The sequence below is a fragment of the Rousettus aegyptiacus genome, unplaced genomic scaffold (assembly GCF_014176215.1).
Source record: "Rousettus aegyptiacus isolate mRouAeg1 unplaced genomic scaffold, mRouAeg1.p scaffold_m13_p_1, whole genome shotgun sequence".
In the NCBI taxonomy this organism is placed as follows: domain Eukaryota; kingdom Metazoa; phylum Chordata; class Mammalia; order Chiroptera; family Pteropodidae; genus Rousettus; species Rousettus aegyptiacus.
In genome coordinates, this window is record NW_023416284.1 from 13,098,124 (window position 1) to 13,118,298 (window position 20,175).

The 20,175-nt window shown below is 54.4% G+C and overlaps 1 protein-coding gene and 1 pseudogene across 8 annotated transcripts in view; both read right to left on the reverse strand.

Moving 5' to 3' along the window:
* Positions 1–20,175, reverse strand: part of HSPG2 (heparan sulfate proteoglycan 2) — a 97,055-nt gene that overhangs the window by 60,376 nt on the left and 16,504 nt on the right. For all 8 annotated transcript variants that reach the window (XM_036229812.1, XM_036229809.1, XM_036229803.1 and 5 more), the window contains exons 2-3: positions 4,195–4,330; positions 3,612–3,656 (exon numbers count right to left, since the gene is read on the reverse strand). In XM_036229812.1, the coding sequence (XP_036085705.1) occupies positions 3,612–3,656; positions 4,195–4,330 (181 nt within the window). The remainder of the gene's footprint in view (positions 1–3,611; positions 3,657–4,194; positions 4,331–20,175) is intronic.
* Positions 8,821–8,941, reverse strand: LOC118605002 (annotated as a pseudogene).

Below are 20,175 nucleotides of genomic sequence, written 5' to 3' on the forward strand. Positions count from 1 at the left end.
AACAGTAATTGCAAAATACCCAAGGCAGAAGTGGGCTGAGAGAGGGGACAGATGACCATCATGTAGGTGTCTGAGGAGGGAGTGGCACCAACGGAACCTGACTACAAAGCCTGTCCTCTTCCTTCTTCACTTTGTACACACCCCCAGAGGGGTCACACAAGGTACAGGAGTAGACTCCTACACCAAGGGAGGGTGCTTGTGAGGGCGATGCTGTCTACTCTGAGCCACAGGGACCGTGCCGGGCTGGGCTCCTGGGTGCCAGGCGGGTGGGGCTCTGGGGGCCAGCGTGTGGGGGCCATGAGCTTGGCCACAGAGGCCCCTTGTGAGCAGGCACAGAGGCCCATTGAAAGTCCCCCCACCCTAGCCCCTGGACTCAGCCCCACGGCATAGCGCGGGTGAGGAGGCCAGGCCTCTGCCCAGGAATGCGCCCCATCCTGGGGGAGGGGCTGGGGTTCCACAAAGCCTCTTTCTACTAGGGCCTGGGAAGGGCATGGACCCTCCTGCTTGATCCTACCTCCGGCCTTCTTTCGGAACAGGGGTCGGTCAGGGCGAGCGCCCTCCCTCCTCTACCCTGAGCTGTCTCTGAAGCCAGTGCCTGAGGGTTGGGGCAGAAGGTGAGACTTGTCTGTTTCCGAAACCAGCCCCCAGAGCTGAGGATGCTGGAAAGGAGCGACACTATGTAGGGGTGGGCATGTTCACTGGGTGCCTGCCCCAGCCAGCATTCTCTCTCCTGGCCCTCATTCTGACCTCATTTGGAGAGCCCACTTGGAGTCAGAGGCTGGAGGGACGGGAGGCCCGGAGCTGCCCTACACCCAGCTGAGGGTGGGGAATGCAGACTACCCCACCTACTCCCCATGCTCAGTCTCTGCTCACCAGAACTCCCCCACACATTCAGGCACTTGAACCCCAGCCCTGGGTCCCTCTGGGTCCCTTGGTTGGACCCAGGATTGGCCAGTTCCAAGGTGGATACATCTGCCTTCAGATTCTAGGGCCTCATTCCCCAAGGGGTTGCTGCACCCACCCCTGCCCGACCAGCACCCTGTGAGGAGGATGTCAGGCCCGGTCCACTGTGTTCAGAGTGAGTACCCAGATGGGGCCTGACTGCATCCTGGGCAGGGGAGTAGGTGGGCCACCTGGGTGGGGCAGTGGCTGGCCTGGCCCCCAGACCATGCAGGCAGGTGCCTCTGAGCCGCCAGTATGACAAAGTACAGGCTGGGGAGGAAGCGAAGAGGAAGGAGAAGGAGTGAGGGGACAAGGTGGGAGAGAGGGTGAGGAGGGAGAGAGGGAGAATGAGTCACCACCTGGCCAGCAGGTCACTTACTGAGAGGAGACTCCTCATCAGGCTCCGAGACCATCGCGCCGGCCATGGAAGGGAGGCCCAGGGGTGGCCCAGGGCCTGCAGAGAGGAGTAGCAGAGAGGCAGGAGACAAGGGACAGAGACAGCAAGGGAGGCAGAGACGAAGACATGAAGAGAGAGAGCCAGCCAGACAGAGACAAAGAGAGCAATGGAGACAGACGGAGAGATGCAGACAGAGACACAGAGAAAGTGAGAGGAACATGAGAGAGACGTGGAGGCAAAAGCAGAAGAAAGGGAGGAAAAAACAGAGATGTGGGGCAGAGATGGCGAATCAAACAGACGGAGGAAGGAGGACAAAGAGCGAGGCAGAGGATGAGGCACAGATGAGAGAGACACAAACGGGAAAGAGGCAGCCCAGGCAGGGGCGGAGGGGGCAGGAGAGACATGGAGACAGGTGTCAGAGCAGCACAGGCAATAGGAAAGCAAAGACGAGTCAGAAGATGAGAAGAAACTGGGCGAGGAGAGGTGGGCAGGGGCTGCCGAGGAAGGGCACACAGAATGGGGGGTGGGTGGGACAGGGTTGGGCAGAGCCTGGCGGAGCCACGGCCCTGCCTAAGGAAGAGGACAGGGGAGGTGCCATCTCAGGAGTGGCACTCCAGGGTTTGGGGTTGGGCCAGGACCCAGGCGAAGGGCACAGGTGGGGACGGCCCTATCGCAGTCAGGTCGGCCCTTGCTTAGCAGTCAGTGCAGGAGGACACTGCCCTTGGGCAAGGCTGAAGTGGGTACACTGAGCCCCTAGGAATCAGACACACTTGCTGCCTCCTGGCTGAGAGTCAGCCCAGCTGCGTGGGCCTGACCCAAGGGCAGTGGGCTGGTGCCAGGGCTTGGGCCTGGAGAAGCTAAAGCTTCATATCTTCCCACGGATCAACCCCACCAAAAAGGAAAAGCTCCTGCTCTGCTCTCGGGCCCTCCCTAGCTGCTATTCCCCACCCCCACCCATCCCTCACCCCTGGCCTCTCCTGCCCTCATAGCTGCTTCTCATGGTGGGAGATGAGCTGGCAAGGACGACTCAGTGGACAGAGCTCTTGCAGTGGGCAGCCCTGTGGGAGGGCCATAGATATTTCTGAATGGACACCATGGACTGGGCCAGGGCCTCTCCACAGGCAGGCCTGGCTTGGCAAGAGGCAGCTCCCAGGGATGCATCAGCACGGGCCATTCTAGGGGTGAGCAGTGCACAGAGGGCCCACCTGACACTCATTCCTGGGCCCCACAAGGTTCCCAAGTATCCTGTAGCCCTGCAGAGACCTACACATGGAAAAGCTTCAGGCAGTATCTGATTCCCAGGTGCTAGAAGGTCACGGACAGGACCACTCTACCCAGATACCAACCCTCCAGTCAGCACTTGCCCAGGTAGGACGCTACCCTCGGACATTTGGATGCCCATGAGAAGCCAGCAGAAGCAAGGCGACCCTAGCCCTGGAGGATCAGGCCAGACCTGCCCCAGGCCTGCCGGCATGGGCAGCGCTGAATGCTGTGGGGCTGCCCAGTGGTCAGTCTGAGCTGAGCTCCATCCTTGGCCTCGATCATAGATTAAAGAGTGCCCAGCACTGTCTCTCAGAGGTCAGCAAGAACCACATGGAGTTGCTGGGACTTGTCACCAGGTAGGTCCTTCTCTACCCAGAATCCTAGAGTGAGAGGAAGCAGGGACTCTGACCCCCAGTCCCAGTGCTGGCCCAGACCCTGCCCTAGCCGGGCACTTCAGGTGCTGGCAGAATGGGCAGCTGACAGAGCTCCTGATTCCCTTCCCTCCATGAAGCCCAGCCCTCTTTCCCCAGCCCGCAAATCCTTGGCTTCCTAGTGGTGATGTTACCTAAGGCAGGGCTCCCTCCTGGGTAAAGCCAAACCCCCATTGTCAGCTCCGTTGGCCTGCCTGATGCTCTAGGCCACAGAGCCCCTCTGGCTGCCCACGCTTGCCTGGAGACCCCAGCTCTTCAGCAGTCCCCAAGAGGACTCTAAGGAAGGACTCCACAGCTGAGGTGCCTTGGGAGGTAAGAATTGTGCTTTGGATGCCGACCTGCAGCTTTCAGTGCCCCCATCAGAACCAGGCGTTTCCTAGTACAGGCAAGCACAGAACTGGCCATCTCCAACCCTGCAGGTACCTGCCAACCAGTTCATATAACTGTCACTCAGCAGGTACAAGGCCATTCCTATGGCAAGCCCAAGGAGCCCTCAAGGCCCGCGGCCCTGGATATGGGGCCTCTGGGGCTGCCCCAGGGACAGGACAGGGGCCTACGGGACACCCCCAGCAACTTACCCATCTGGAAGTCCCCACTGCCCACGTCCCCGCTGCCCAGGTCATCTGCAAGCAAAAGAGAGATTTACTCAGCAACAACAAACATTTGTTGAACACCTACTATGTGTAATGCACTGTTCTGGGTACACAGTGGGTAAGGTCATGAAAACACAACTGTTATCTCCTCCCCATGCCTAGGGAGGGCTGGCCTAGATAGGTCAGTATAGAAGCCTCCATCAGAGAGGGTGTGGACCAAGGGCAGCTGGGTGGGAGAGGCCAGGCCACACTGGCCACCAGGTGAAGACAGGAGGTGGACTAGGGAGATAATCGTCCTCACTGTGCATTGCTCACCACCTTCCCCATCGGTCCTGATCATCCTGTGCAATGAGGGGACTGCTCTGGCAGAGGAGCTGCCCCCAGTCCAGGTTTACACAGGTTGTAAGTGGAGAATCCTGGGGTTACGGGGACCAGGGCTCAGGACACATGTAACTCTTAGCTCATCTCTTGAGGTGCCACTTTGGGCAAGATGCCTAGGCCCAGTAGGAAGAACCCCAACTCTGCCCCTCACCTTCTTCACTCCCAGCCACCAGAACCCTCTGCCTACCTCCAGAGGCTTCATCAGCCAGCAAGTCCTCGTCGTCGGAAAGGTCTGAATAGCTCCAGCCAGCCCGTCCTGCTGTGACTGTTTCTGCATCCTCAGGCAAAGACAAGCCATCGTATGCCTTCAGCCCATGAGTTACCTGTGGGAGACCATACAGCCACATGTGTCATACTCTCCAGCTCTCACTGAGCTCAGGCTCCCTCCCCTCCCTTCAAGGGGAATCCAGAGTCCCACCCCAAAGCCCTCCAGTGGTTAAGTCAGAGTTGGTTTGCCTCAGAGAGTCAGCCTGGGGCTACACCACTGGTTTTGACTCAGTTTTCCCAAATCCCATTAGGCTCTGGAGGCCTCTGAGCCCAAACCTACAAATTCACCAAATCTGAATGAATCCTCAAATAAACAGACAACATTAAAACCATTTTGGTAAGTGATGACTCTTCTTCCTTTGGAGAAAGCAAGGAATATATCCAGGACATGAGTTAGTGGACATGGGGACACAAGCAGGTAAAGGGTGACCTGGGCCAACAAAGATGAAATCATGGGCAGGTGGCAGGGTGGAGAGGGTCAGCATTGAACAGGGACAAGAGGCAGAAACTGAGGGTGAGTCATCAGTCGAAGCTGCCTCCAACAGTAGCTTCCCCGCCGGCCGGGCCATCTTGGCTACCTCTTTCCGCCTCAGTCTGGCCTCCAAATCTCCGGGCCACAGGGAACACATTCCAGCCATGTTGAAGAACTAATTCTGGCACTTGGTGCTGCACTGACAGGCTCGTCTGCGCAGAGGCAGGGGTGGAGCCCGGCAACTGGGCTGAATGAGGGCAGGACAGGCGTGGTGTCAACTTCATGTGACCTCAGGCTGCTGCTGAGACCCTGCACCCTGCAGGCTGGGGCAGAAGGGCCCCAGCAGCAATCACACCTGCCTTTCTCAGGTGCAGGTGTAGGCAGTGAATGTCTTTTTCTCTTAGATGAGATCGAGATTTTACTAAAGGAATTTTATTGATCACTTAGAGGAAAACAAACCCAGCGGAGCCCCAGGGAACCCCAGAGCCCTCCACACACAAGTGTGTGTGGATTCGCTGTGGCCCCATAACTCACATCCAACCCCAGGTGGCCTGGCAGGGGCGTCTCATGCCCTGCCCTGGCTTCTACCCACTCTAGGGAGCCCGGCCTGGCCAGAAAGAAATGGTCTCTCGTGGAAGACAAAGTGGTGGCCACAGGAGAGAAGCCCAAGAAGAAAAGTACTGGAGAAACAGCCTGCCTCCTTCCCTCCAACCCCCCAACTTCACACAGTCCATGTTCTGGAGCCTCTGGCCTTTCCTTACACTGGTTCCTCTGCCTAAATGCCCTTTCTCCCTTTGTTTATCTGGCTAACTTCCATTCCTCCTCCAAAATTCAGCTAAACATCACCTCCTCTGTTCAGTAATAAAAAAGAACAAATTATAGATATGCACAGCAACATGGAAAAACCTCAAACCCATTATGCTGAACGAAAGAAGCCAGACACAAAAGACTCTGTACTGTATGAAACTCTAGCGGGGAAAAGTCTAATCTATAGCGACAGAAAAGTCAGTAGTTGCCTGGGACCAGGAATGGGGCGGGGTTGACCAGAAAGGGGCACAAGGGAGCCTTTTGGAGTGGTGTACATACCACTGGGTACATACATCTCCTTATCATTGAACTGTACACTTGAAGTGGGTACATTTTATTATATGTAATTTATACCTCAATAAAGACAACTAAAAAGAAAATTTCTGGGAGACTTTGTCCTGACTCCTTGGCCTTCCCAGCCACCTGCACCCCCAGGCTGGGCTCTGGGCCCTCTGAGACTCATGGTGTTATCGCCTGTACTTCCACTGGAATGAAAAGAACCTTGAAGGCAGGAACTGTGATTAATTCACCTCTATCTTCTCAGCACCTGTGTTCAATAAACACTTGAATAAATGAATGGATGGATGGACAAAGTCATCGCCTGTTAATTCTAGCTGCTTAATTCCTGAATGAAGATGACTTGCATTGAAGGTTTCACCCGCCCCGACAAAGTCTATATGCACCTCGCTTCCTAGCCTGGGAGACCGTGGGGGCAAGGGCTGAGTGCCGCTTGGTCATCTTTGTGTTTACAGCGCTACCGAACCTTGTGTAAGGCCTACACTGCCCACTTTATCCTCTGCTACGACTTAACGCCTCTCCCCCAATAATCCATGGGCAAACCTCTCCTCCTATTCCTTCTCCTCTCCCCACCCTCCCGCTCTGGACAAGCGTCCATCCCTGTGCTGGGTGGTCAGTGGACTTCTGGGTTGTGCATCCAGCAGTGCGCTTTAGAGCCTGGGCTGCTTCTCAGAGCCACTGAGTCAGGCTCTCCTTACGCCCAGGCGGGAAGGTTAGGGTTGTGTATGCTCAGGGGATTCTGAACTCACAACATCAACCCCCCCACTAGGGTTTCTCCCTCCTCCCCTGGCCAGCGGTAGAGGGCAATGATCCCGCTGGGTGGGGGTAGGTCCTGAGCAGGCCCTGGCTGACCTAAGGGGACTGTGAGGCTAGAGTTGGTGCAGGGGCACTGATATTGGGCAGAGGAGGTTAGAGGGGCAGGCCTGGCAACTCCGCACCTGGGGAGGGCTACCTCTGTGCGTCATTGCCATACCCTCCTCCTCCCCATGCAAGCAAGGCAGAGGAGGGCCGCATGGGACACAGAGATTCCTGGCACCCCCTAGACACTAGACCACTGTCTGGAAATAGGAATCCTGGTGGTGAGCAAGGTCCAGCGAGGAAGAAGCGGGGGGGGGGGGGGTGCGGGATACGGGGGCGGGGGACAGGACAGGAAATAGCAAAGCGAGATTCAGCTTAGAAAAAATGCAAAGAACACACAACTGCAGTGGGAGGGAAAAGAGAATCCAGAGCATGTCAGGCCTGGAGAGAAAGCCCCCCACTCCAGGGACCCCAGAGGATGGGCTCTCCACATGACAGCCTGCCCCTGCTTGCAGCCCGTTCCCCAGGACCCAGAACTCCCGGGTCGGATCAGGGTCTGCGGCTAGCAAGGGCCAAGCCAGCAAGAGCAGAGACTTCGCTTGTGAAAAGCTGAAGATCAAAAGGTTCTAGCAGCTGTATTTCACATCTGGGAGGGGGATGGAGCTAGACCGGAAAGAGGCTTCAGAAAGAGCCCGAAGAAGCCTGAGACTTGACCATAGAAGGGAACTTGGATTCAGACCTGAAAAGTCCAAGGTCTACTTGGAGAATAAAAAGAGCTAATTTATTGGGCACTTACTATGCACCAGGTATTCCTTTAAGGATTTTAATGTGTTAACCCAGGTGAGAGGTGTTGAACAGCTCCACTGTACAGACTCAGGTCACCCACTTGAAGATCTAGCAGGTGGCAGAGCTGGGATTAAAATCCTGGTGATCTGGCTCCAATGGCTAAGCCCTTACCAGTGCACCATACTGCCTCTGCAACCAGGGCTGTGGAATGAGCCAGAACTCATGAGGTCACTGAGTCACTCCTGCAAAGCTTTTCAATCACACTGCATTTCACTATTTACAGAGCATTTCCTCACCCTCAGTGTCATCTGACCCTAACAACGACCCCCTGAAGTGGCTGAGTATGTGCGAATGGCCCCCTTTGGAAGAGGAGGAAACTTGCCCAAGATCATAGGTGAGCCTCTGGCAGAGCCAGGACCAACCCAGGATCTCCAGGCTCCATACCCCAAGCTTCCTGCTCACCAGGAAAGGAGATAGGGCTGGGCGGGGCTGGGCCGGGAAGCCCAGGGCTGCCCGGTCCCCATGCCCAGTCTGATCAGCTTCCAAGATGGATCATGGGATGCATGAGCTGGCAGTAGCCTGGGCCCATGCAGCGGGTGCCTCAGGTCCCAAGGAGGGCCATCAGCGACTTTAAGGTCATAGACAGAAATAGAGTCCAGGTTTCCTCCCTTCCAGCCTGCCTCCGGCTGTGAGGGAGCCTTGCTTCCTCCCAGAGGAACCCGGCACTTTAGGCAGGCGCTGGAGACGGATGGCGGGCCAGAGAGCAGGGGTCTGGAGGGCAGACCTGGGCCAGAAAGGAAGGAGCCAGGCAGAGAGGGGGGTTTTCCAGACCCTGCAGGTTTCTGGCAGGGGAAGAGGGGGTAGAGCTGACTCATATAGGCCAAGGTCAGAAGACAGTTCTTGTGTGCAGAAAACAATCGCTTACGGCAGGGGTGTGGGTAGGGTGGCCCCGCAATGGGCAGGCATTCCCTCCACACAGCCGGGTTGGGGGGATACCAAACAGGCAGGGGACTTCTAGGAAGCACCCGCTTCCTGATGCTGAGTTGTGTCCAGGCCCTCACGGTCAGGATGAGGAGCTGCAACTCCAAGTGCTGCAGAGGCCCTTGGTGACAAGGGACAGAGACTGGGCCCTCCTCTCCTGGCTTGGGTGAGGGTACAGATGGAGGAAAGGATGGCTGGGAAGAAGCATGGAGGTGAAAGATCAAGCCATCAGAGAAAGGCACAGAAGGTAAAGAAGGTCTGCGGTATAGGGAGAGGTACAGATACAGATATAGGATATAGGGTTTAATTAATTAATTTTTTTTAGGCAAGGCAATCCTTGGTTGATCTCAGAGATTGCAAGAACCTTGTCAGCTTACAATCCCTTATTTTATTTTTTATTTTTTACGTCTACAGCACCTGGTCTTCGTAGGTGGTCTCCCACCCAAGCACTAACCTGGCCTTGACCCTGCTTAGCTTCCGAGATCAGACAGGGATCGGGCACGTTCAGAGTGGCGTGGCCATAGACTAGGATATGGTGTTTTAAAAGGAGTTTTTAAGTGAGAGGCATGGGGTTTGCAGAGGTTACATGTGTAGATGAGAGTTTCTGGACCTGCTAAAATCAGAGCGGTAAGGAAGGCGGTGTCCCAGTGAAGAGATGACAGTAAGGATGGTCAGAGTCCCTGGAGGGAGGGCGTCCTCCAGGCCAGGCCCCGTCCTGCATGCTGCATGGACAACCGGGGAAAGCTGGCCCTACAGGACCACTGTCCCTCACTTGCAGGAGGGAAATTCAAGGCGCTCTGAAAACCAAGAGTGCGTGTTTTTCAAATAAGTTTATAACAGGCTCATCTGGTGCCAGGCCCTGACCTGAACTGACATGAAGCTATTAATAGCTTATTCCCTCCACTTTGTGTGAACAGTCATACGTTTTGCTATAGCAACACAAATGTGTTTGATTACAGGGTGTTGCCCCAGACTTTATTGAGGATGTCACGGCACAGATGGCATGTGCGCTATGTCGCCTTTATCAAATTCGAAACCTTCTGAATTCTAAAACGAGTCTGACTCCAAGAATTTCAGTTAAGGGACTGAGTTTGTATTATTTCCATTATTCAGGTGAGAAAACTGAGGCTCAAAGAGGGTCATCTGTGTAAACTGGGTTAAAGCTTTCAAGACGCTCAGCACGGTGCCTGTATAAAGTGACCAATAAGCATTAGATGTAGTACCGCGCAGGAAGCGTAAGGCAGAGGTGAGGGGATGAGAGGTTAGGCATGGGAGAGTGGGGTGTGGGCTCAGGCCTAAGGTCAGCCTCCAGGTGTAGAATGAAGGGAGGGGTCTGGCTCTGCTTCCCAGGCTCTGGGCTGGCTGAATGGGTGTGGCGCTGACTGGGGGTGACAACAAAGCTTAGTTCCAAGGCTCAAGTTGTCTGCCTGCTCTGAGGCAGACCCTGGAACAATCTGGGACGTCAGGCTCCTCCAGAGACATTCTTCACATGCCTTGGGCAGCCAGCCCACCCTCTCCCTGCATGGCCCAGACCTGGGACGGAGCTCCATACCGGCCCTCCAGCTGGGCAGGAAGGTCTGAGCACCGCAGTCCCCAGGGTGGCTGCAGCTGCCCAGGGCAAGGCTCCAGGCATCTGGGCTGGAGTGAGCTCACCCCATTGAAATCCAGAGACGGTGTGGGGGCGGGGGACAAACGAGCCCCTGCCTGCCCACCTGCCGCCTGCCAGCACAGCCGGCCTCAGTGCTTCTACTCCGTGTATGGGAGAGGGAACAAGAGGCTGTGACCCACAGGTCCCAATTCTCCAGGGAAAGACGAGGACCCAGACGAGTGTCCCTTCTCACTCTGCTCCGATACAGGCTCCCGGGTAACCCCGCAAGTGTTCTCCCCTCTTTGCTACAACCCAGGCCCCAGATACAGGGTCAAGGTGCCCTGCCCCACCCCCAGGCTGCCAGTGCCTAGTCCATGGGCAGCAGACGGCAAAGGGGAAGGAATCTGTTGGGGCAGCACTTTGCTGTGCAAACCGCCAGGGGCGGGAGAGCCAGACACAAAGGCCAAAAGGCCCTTAATCCCCTGACAGGCTGAGAGGGGCGCCGGCCGGAAAGGGGGTGGTCACAGCCCCTTCTGGCATGCCTGTGCTGCCCGTGCCACTCTGGAGGCCTGCCAGCTCCCCGTACTCAGGCCCCCAAGGTGGCAGGACCTTCGCCAGCCAGTTGGCCAGGAAGAACAATGATCTCCAGAATAAGGAGAAGGGCCAAGGCTCCTGACGCATTCATGCGTGCAGATCCTTGCAAGGCTTCGCTCACACAAACCCACAACCTCATGAGACAGATACTGGCGCTCCCCATTTTACAGATAAGAGTACAAGACTCAGAGAAGTGAAGTCACCTGCCCAAGGTCAGACAGCTAAGGCAACAGGAATCCGGTTTGGAAGCAGGGCCCTCTCTTGCACTCCGCTGGCTCTGAGGCTCTGACCCTTGCCCTCTATAAACTCGTACCAAGGCCTGGGACCTGGAAAGGCTGCATTCCATCCAGGGCCTAGGGGAACACGGAAGGCCTATCAGGGCCTTCCACAGAGACCACAGGAACAGGAAGCAGTGGTCCCGGGCTCCTCATCCCAGCTCTGCCCGAACTCCCCATGTGGCCGTGGACAAGCACCTGGACACTCTTTCCTCGTAGCAAACTGCAGTGAGCGCCTTCAATACGTGCTAGGCTCCCACACCAGCCTTCCCTGCCGAGGTCAACGAAAGCACAAGGAGGGCGGTAATTTTCACGTATTTTGAGCACTGCTGCATTTTTGGAACAGAAAACACATACTAGGTGTTTCACTGATATCTGCTGACACACTGACAGACTGAAGGAATGAATGAACGAACTTGGAATGAGGGAAGAGCTGCTTTGGGAAGCACGGCTGGAGAACTCCGAATCTGTCCAGGCCTTTCCCAGGTAGACCTGATATGGTCTCTGCTTTGAGGCCCCTCTAATAGTTGGGGTGTACACCCAAACGGGTCTGCTACGGCCACAGCTGAGCAAGAGCACTTTACCCTTGAGTCTCAGAGAGATGTGACTGGTGGGGCAGAGGACCGACTCTGCTCAGGTACCCTGCCTCCAAGCCACCCTCAGCCACTTTCTAGCTGGGCGGCCTCAGCTTCCTCATCTGTAAAAAAGGGATAAGCAATCAGACCTGCCCATAAGGTTCAAAGCGAATCACTTTGACCATTACTTATCAAGCACCTATTATGTGCTGGGCCCTGAGGATAAAGGAAAGTAGACAGACACAGAGCTCTCTGTCTTCCTAGGGGTGACAGATCATTAAACCGAGTGAAGACAATCCCGTAGGTGGAGAGCTCTGCTGAGGAAGGATGGGGGCCGGGAGAGCCCAGAAGAGGGTCCCCTCACTTAGTGAGGCAGGGCGGGAGTCTGGGCAAGGTTTCCCAGGGTAAATGACCATTCGGCTGGGTCTGAAAGATGATTTCGCCTAAGTAGGGTGGAGGAGGGGAAGAGAGCATGCACCGGGCAGAGGAAAGGCACACGCAAGGCCCAGAGGGCAAGAGTATATGGCGCAGTAAAGAGACCGGAAGTCTAGTGCAATGGGGCAGGGTGTGCCGGGTGGCACAGGATCAAAGGGACCAGCTCTGAACGGTCTTTTCCACTTAAGGAGTGGTGCTCCTTGGTCAATGTTGTTGTCATGGTGCTAGTCACAGACCCCAATTCTCCCAGTCCCCCCAGAGTCCCTGCACTCTCTCTTCGTGCCCCCACAGACACCCTAAGAATGCGCCTCCCCTGATGCTGAGTGAGCTGCCTGCCAGCTTACAGGGAGGCAGCGGGAAGCCACCGGGAAATGCCCCTACTCCACCCATTTGCCAGGTGCCACTAAGGCGGTGGAGGTGGCCAAGCGGAAACAGCTTCCGGGCTGGGCGGCTCAGCAAGTAGGTCCCCAGGGGTTGAATATTATCCGCCAAGCACTGTAGGTGCCAACAGCGCCTACGGTGTTCACGTGCCTGCCTCCTGCCTGAGGCCCGGCTTGGTTCTCAGATTCTCTGGCTCCCAGGTGGCCCTGCTGCAACACTGGTGTGTCTGTGGACCTTCAAAGCTACATCAACCTGGTCTGGCCTGCCCATACCCTCCAGGGTCACTGTGCACTGATTTCATCAATGAAGCCTCTAGCACAGCGCCAGGTCCGTAGGAGGATGAGAGAAATATTCCACAAATTTTTGTTTAAGTGAAACACCACTTATAACAATGAGCACTTCCTGAACCTACTAAGTTGAGCCTTTCCGTTGCTCTTGACTCACCAAAAGATTAGGAAAAAAAAGCCCTTATTATGGCCAGCCAGGTCCTGTGCGATCTGCCTACACACACGCACACACCTACACACACCTCTCCAACCTCCTCCCCCGCTGTGCTCTCCCCACTCCCTGCCACGTTTGTCTCAATAGTTCTCAGACATGCCAAGCCCCTTCCTGCCTCATGGCCTTGGCCCCTGCTGTATCCCTGACCGGGACATTGCCTCCAGACATGCTCACTCCTTCTCTTCCTCTAGTTTCTGCTCAAATGTCACCTTAACAGAGACCAACCCTGACCACATCCCAAGTCAAGCATCAGCTGTAGTCAGAGCTCTGTCACGTCCCTTACCCTGCTTCATAGCACCTCACCACCTACACTCAACCCCATATTTACATGTTTATCTGGTTATCATCTATCTCTTCCACTAGAACATTAGCTCCATGACAACAGGAACTTTGTCCACTTTGCTCCCTTTTGTATCCCCGGCACCTAAAAGTACCTGGCACCCAGGAGATGCTCAATAATATTTGTTAAATTAATTAAAGAATGGGGTTTACAAGTGAAGAGACAGGCTTAATAGGTGACTTGCTCATAGTCGCCGAGTTGGAAGATTTGAGACTAGAAGCCAGACCCCCTGGTTCCAAATTGGAAACTCAGTACTATCTGAACCCTCCTCCTGCCATCTTTGGCACCTGGGGCTTTCCAGCCAGGAGGGTCCCTCTCTGGGGAAATGAGAAGCAGCCCATGTTCACCAAGAAGAGACCTGTCTGCTACCCAGGCCAGCAGAGGGTCTCAGAGGCGAGCAGGACCACAGCAGGGCCTTGCGCAAGGCAGCGAGGCAGCCAAGCCTCCGTGGCTCCGCTCCTGCTTGCTCCCATGGGCATCGACAACAGGAAAAAGCAGACTGGAACAGCAACCCAACAGCTGCAGCCAAGGAGGCCAGCTCCCCTGCCCCCAGGGCTTTCCCCATCTGCTTCCTGGAGGAGGAGGAAGGGGCAGGCAGGACCTAGGCCACGGTTGAAGACAGGCCTGTGAAAAACAGAGCTGGAAGTAAAAGGAAGGGCCTCTTCCTTTTGGGCTGTTCCCTGTCCCCTCTCCTCATGACTAATGTCCATTCCAGGGCACAGTAACTCTGGACAGGAATAGGGATTGGGGAAGGTCCTGTAGACACTCATCTGGGAAAGGCTGTTTACACAGAGCTGAGCTGGTTCCTTGAGTCCCAATGTCTCTGAAATGATGATGGGGGAATGGGGTGACTGTTTAGTGTTTCCCAAATTTGCTTCACTTGGAACTCTTTCTTCATGTGGAGCTCATGGACCAGGGTTCCATAGAACACATTTTGGGAACACCCACATCAAACGTATGCCTTTCCTTCAGCTAGCCGCCAAACAGCTCTAAGTAAGGCTTTAGATGTAAGATATGACCCACCACCGCCACCACCACTGGGGTCTTAAAAAACCCAGACAAAAGCTGCCCCTTCCCTCCCTGGCCATCAGCCTACCCTCTGGGGTAATGAGTCCTGTCCGTGAGGACAGAGAGGGTGGCTCAGCGCCTGGTCACTCCTAGTTCCCCTAGGACCTTGCAGAAGGTCTGCCAGTACCTGTAATGCAGAGAAGGAGGGAGCTGAGTGTTTTGGGAGTTCATCTGAAGGCAGGGACTGGGGCTGGGGACTATTGGGGGTGGAGGGAGGGAGGGGCTAGAGCTCCTCCAGTCAACAGGCTGCACCAGGAACCAGGCTTCTACCTCACCCTGCAGTCTTGGGCAAGTCCCTTCCCCTCTATGGGCCCCAGGATCCCTCTGTCAGATGATAAAGGAGAGATCACTGGTTTCTAGTCCTGTCCTCTGCAGCCTCAGGGCCACTTTAGAGAGTGGGTGAGGGCGTAGGGGTCAGACAGGTAGAGTCTGGGACGCCTCCCCCAAATACTCACTTCAGTAAAAACAAATCCACCTTCTCCATTTTATATTCTACACGATAGGTCTGTTTTAGCCCCTGGTTAGCTGTGAGGCTGTGAGCAAGTCACTTCACCTCTCTGGGCCTCCATTTGCTAACCTGTAAAATGGGTCTGATAATTCATATTAATAGTATCTACCTCATCAGGCTGTTGTGAGGATTCGACAAAAATATAGAATGCCATAAATAGCACTAGCACATGGTGAATGCTCTGTTTGCTGTTATTTATCAAAACATTACATCATTTAATCCATATACTATCATTTTGATTAAAATAAGGGTTTCGCTGTTAATAGTGATAATGTTTGAAAGATCTCAACTCAGATGATCCCAAAGGTTCCTTCTGGTTTTGGCATTTTAGGACATGGACATTCTGAAACAATAGGAATCTAAAATTCTGGGCTGTGACTATATCAGCAGAGAGGGTGGGGCTAAGGGAGGGAATTACAAAGTCAGAACCAAGCATAAGGTGATTTTGGAGAACTGATCAGCAAAGGGTTATCATCACCATCTCCATCACCATCACCATCATTTATCTATTTATACCTTCCACACCACCCTGTTCCAGACGGACTCAAAGCACCTTACAAAGATGCACACACAAAAAAAGAAAATTAAACACATATAAGAAAAACTTGGGCAGGGCGGACAGATAGAGCCTAGAGTGAGGTGAGTAGAACAGAAAGTATGTGCCGGATCCTGGAGGTCTGGGAAAGGAACAGCTCATTTGGCTCTGAGCTTTCCAGTAGCCAATGGGAAGCAGGAAACCTGACCAGTCCCTGGATTCAATGTCCCATGAGGTAAAAAACAAAACCGTTGCTTAGATGAAGCGCAACTATTCCTGAGACTGACAGCGGGAAATGTTCCAAAAGAAAAGGCTTGTCTGGTGCCCTTCTTTGCCCTTGCCAGTGGGGCCGGCATCCCCTTGGAGTCCACTGATCATGACCCTTTGAGGCTGAAGTCAGGGGCAGTCTACAGTGATCAAAGATCCAGAAGGCTGCAATGCCTGTCCAGGCAGGGCCCCCAACATCCTTGGTCTGGGCAGAATTACCCATCCTACCCCAAGCCTGAACACAGCCAGAGCCCAAAATAGCCAGAGCGTGAGAGGGTGCCAGGAGGCCCGGGGCAGGGACCGCCCACAGTGGAGGACCCAGTGGGCCAATGAACACAGATTCCTGGAGCACCTTTGCTAGGGAACACAGCCATCCCTGGGAGTCCCCCACCCACCAGGCACCCCTTTAGTAGCAGCACGTTGCTCACGCAGAACTCAGGCAGCTGCTCCACCCTTCCTACAAGGCCCGGCCTTCCTGCACTAGCCAAATGGAAAAGTCTTTGCAGAAACACCACCCATACCATATAGGGAAGTGCTCAGAGACCTCCAGAATCAGCCTCCCTTAGGATCCTCCTGGGTCCCCCCAGCGGCTGGCCAAGACAATGGAGGCTATTCTGGGCTTCATGGGGGTATTTAAAGCTCTGGCTGGGCCTCCATCCCTGGGGAACAAGAGGCCTCAAACTCAGTGAGACCTTCCTGAAATTGTCGCTGCCCAGAGTGTGAAGGCTGCATTCTATACTGTGTCCCAACCTCTCCTGCCAGGACCTGAGGCCCTGTGGGAGGCAGCAAAGTGCTTCCTCCTCCAGGAAGCCCTCAGGGTTACTGCCCTCAGAAGATCTGGGTCTTGGCCCTGCTCTGGGCAGAATCTGCCACTAATCTTCTCAGGCCCAGTTTTCTCATCTGCAAAATGTGAATAATCCCAGTTGTCTATAAAAACACTTGGAGGCTTCTGTGGTTAAGATGAAGTCGTGTTTCCTCAGCCAGCGTGGGGTAGAATGTAACTAGGGACGGGAATTTTGTCTGTTTTGTCTCTGTTCTTTTTCTAGCACCTGCACACAGTAGATGCCAAATAAATATTTATTGGCTTATATAAATCTTTGTGGAATGTGTCTATAACTCCCATAGAACCACCGGCAGTACTGGGTGTACGGGTGGCTAGTATTCTTTGATGATAAGATTGCCAGAGCTCACCCTGGGCACTTAGAACGAGCCAGGCTTATGCTAAGTACTTTACATTGATTATCTCATTTAATTTGCTCAAAAATCCCAAGAGGTAGATAGCATTATTATCTTATTTTACAAGCAGGAAAATGGTTAGGGATCTTGCCTGGGGTCCCAGAACAACTAAGTGGCCAAGCTGGAAGTCAAACCCAGGAACCCGAAGTCTCTATCATCCTGCACAAACACGCCCCAAAGAAAGGCGGAGGGGTGAACACAGCTGGGAGGCAGGAGCCTGGACTCGGCCGCGAAGTAGCTGTGTGAATTCAAGCAAGCTGCTTGGCCTCTCTGGAGCTGTTTTCCTTTCCATAAAAACAGGGGCATTAATTCCTATTTCTTTGTGTTGTTAGTAGAATCAAAGGAACTAAGAGAAGTGACCATGTCCCCATGTTAGCCCCAACCCCTCCCCAGGGGCAGCAGCTGTGAAGGAAGGTGGGAAAATGTCCTGGGGAGGAGGGAGGTGCCCAATGCTGGCTCTGGAACAAAGCTCAGCAGCTGCTGACAACAGCTGGTAAGAGTTCTGGGCCTAGCCCAAGCATGGGGAGAAGGGCGGCTGAGAAGTCACCTCTGGCCCTCCTCTGTTGCCCTTTCCTGCTGACAGCTGCTGGGGCCTCAGGGTCAAGGGCCCCATAGCAGGAGGCAGTGGGAGCAGGCTGCCTAGGGTCATCTCAGTCCTCATACTGCCAACTACTAAAATCTCAGCGTGCCTGGCCCCGCTGGGACCCAGGCCTTGCTGCCCCACCCTACAGCCCTTTACCTAGTTCCTGAGGAAGTCTGGGGTGAGGGTAGAGGGGCTGGGGCAAAGATCTGTGGACCCAGCATGGCTTGTCTGGAGCCTAGGCTGCCCCGGAGACCCGGTGGGGGGAGATGGATAGGCAGGGCTGGGTGGAAAAGGGGTCCAAGTAGAGGCCTTGTGATTTTCCTGGCACAGAGACAGGGCTGGAGACCGTTCAGGGAGGCTTCTTGGAGCCTGTGAACTTGGCCTTGGCCAGTTCCTACCCCACGCCCCTCTCAGCCCCCTCAGCTCCATTCCCAGCTCAGTGCCAATCCTTTTCAGTCCACTGCAGCCCACGTAGCTCTTGCTCCTCTGAACTCTTGCATACCCATAATTATGACTGACCATATTTTCCAAAGCAGTGGAGAAACAGTTTAACAAAAGATTCCCGAGCTACTTCTGGGTGTCAGAGGCGGCCCAGAAGATGTAGTTTGGATGCATAGATATTTAAATTCTAGAGCATGTTCGTAGCCTTTTGGGAAGACTATTATTTTTATTTTATTGATAAATCAAAGCCATCCTAGGAAATGCGCCACCACACACCACTTGGAACCGACTGGACGTCCTAGTCTGGTAACTTCCTAGCTGTGTAGCCTTGGACAAATCACTTGACCTCTCTGAGCCTGTTTCCTCATCTGTAAATGGGAATTAAAATGGCCACCTCACAAGGTCGCTGTGAAGATTCAACAGGAGAACCTAAGAGCTTTGTGAATTGCCCGGCACTTACTAGGTTTAAGTGTCGCTTCTTCCTATTCTTCCCCTCCCACCGCCAATAATCCAAGAGCTCACAGCCAAGAGGGCGACCTTTCCAGAACCACAAGGGGAAAACAATTCCTGTTATGCCCCCACAGGCAAGGTAAGGCTCAAAAGAAAACTGCCTGCAAAGGCTCCAATGAATTCCTGGATCCTGGACTATCGGGGCTGGGAGGGATTACCTAGCTCGATGCCTTCACCTATCAGAAGGGGAAACTGAGGCCCAGAGAGGGGACGTAAGGACATTAAGGAGGACCGACCAGTGTTACAGAGCCTGAGTTCGAATCCCCTCTGTGACACTGACTGCCTGCTGGGTGGCTTTACCTCTTTGAGTGTCATTTTAGTGTTCAGCCCACTCCAAGTGTTGGTATAGGATAAGCTGGATCGCATACATAGAAGAGTGCTTAGAAAAGTGCTGTGTGCCCAGAGAGGATGGGGCAGCTCCAAGAAGAAAAAGTCTCACAGCAAGTTGATGGCAGAGGCAGACCTGGGACCCAGGTCTCTTGGCTTCTAACATAGGGTCCTTCTTCCATGACGTCATCTCCTTCCCCTCCTTCCCCAAAGTTGGAGTCCAGGGCCAGGACTCCGGGAGGGTGGCATTAAGCTAGGTCTTTGTCAGGGGCTGATCAGTACCTGATACCCCAACCTCAACCTATAAGAGCTGGTCCCTCTGCTCCATTTTAAGCCTGAGGAAGACAAGCCCAGCAGAGGAAATGGCAGGAAGGGCTGGCAAGGGAGAGGTACTTGTCCTTGGCAGAGAGAAATCACCTCCCAGGGGGCTCAGGTTACCAGAAAGGAAATGGTAAATCTCCTGCTGCCCGCCACCTCCCCACCTCCGACCAGGAATGTCTGCTGCCTGAGGGAACATCCTGTCCACCCCCTACCAGCGAGAGGCCAGGCCCAGACCTGGCCTACCCAGGTTCCCTGCCCTACCCCTGGAATCTCGGGTTGGCCTCTGGGGCTACCCAGCCAAAGTGCACCTGTCATCCTGGGGCAGTGGAAGCAGTTTTAATTAAGCAATCTAGGAGAAGAGAGGACTGGAAGGGGCACCCAAGAAAGATGGAAAGCGACCCCTAAATCTGATCTGTTCAATCCTGTCAGATGTGGATTCTGAGACCCCGGTGTGGGTAACGGTGCTGATCTTGTTAACCCAACACAGAAGGTGGCACAGTGTGAGGTCTAGGGTGGGACTGACTCGGTTGGAAGCCTGGCTCTGCCACTTCCTAGCTAGCACTTGGACAAATCACGGCAGCCCCTCCCGCCCCTCATCTCTGATGTGGAAGTGACAAAGCTGTGATGCGGACCCTGGGAAATTCATGAAGCTGAGCCGCAGATCTCTCAGCGCAAGTAAGGGCACAGAGCAAGGGCCCAATACACAGTGGCTACCAGGTTCTGAGAAGGAGAAAGGAGATAACCAATCATCGATCGTTATGTGAGAGGGTCCCCTGAGCCAGGCACGTTCCCTGCATGCTCACACAACTAACATTCTACTCGGAGCCAGCTGGACCATGAGCTAATAATATTCATCAGATGGTGAGGGTGCTAAAAAGAAAACTAGAGCAAGGTGAGGGGACAGGGGGTGGCTGGGTGGGGTTACTGTTTTACACAGGCCTGTCAGGGAAGGTGACAGGGAGATGTGAAGCTGGTGCATGCACAGAGGAAGAGCATTCCAGATAGAGGGAACAACAACTGTAAAGGCCCCAAGGCAGGAGTATCCTCAGAATGTTCTGGAAACAGCCAGGAGGCCAGTTATCTAACACTCCCAATTGCCATGAGAGCAAGTTATAATTAACCCCATCCCCCAGATGAGGCACATGAGGCTCAGAGAGGCTTGTTTGTCCAAGGTCACAGAAGGAATAAATGTCAAGGCCAGGATTCCCAACCCTCCTTCTCAGCAAAGTGTCCAGGGGCTACTGTGCTCGGAGCTCTCACGGGGAGACACTTAAT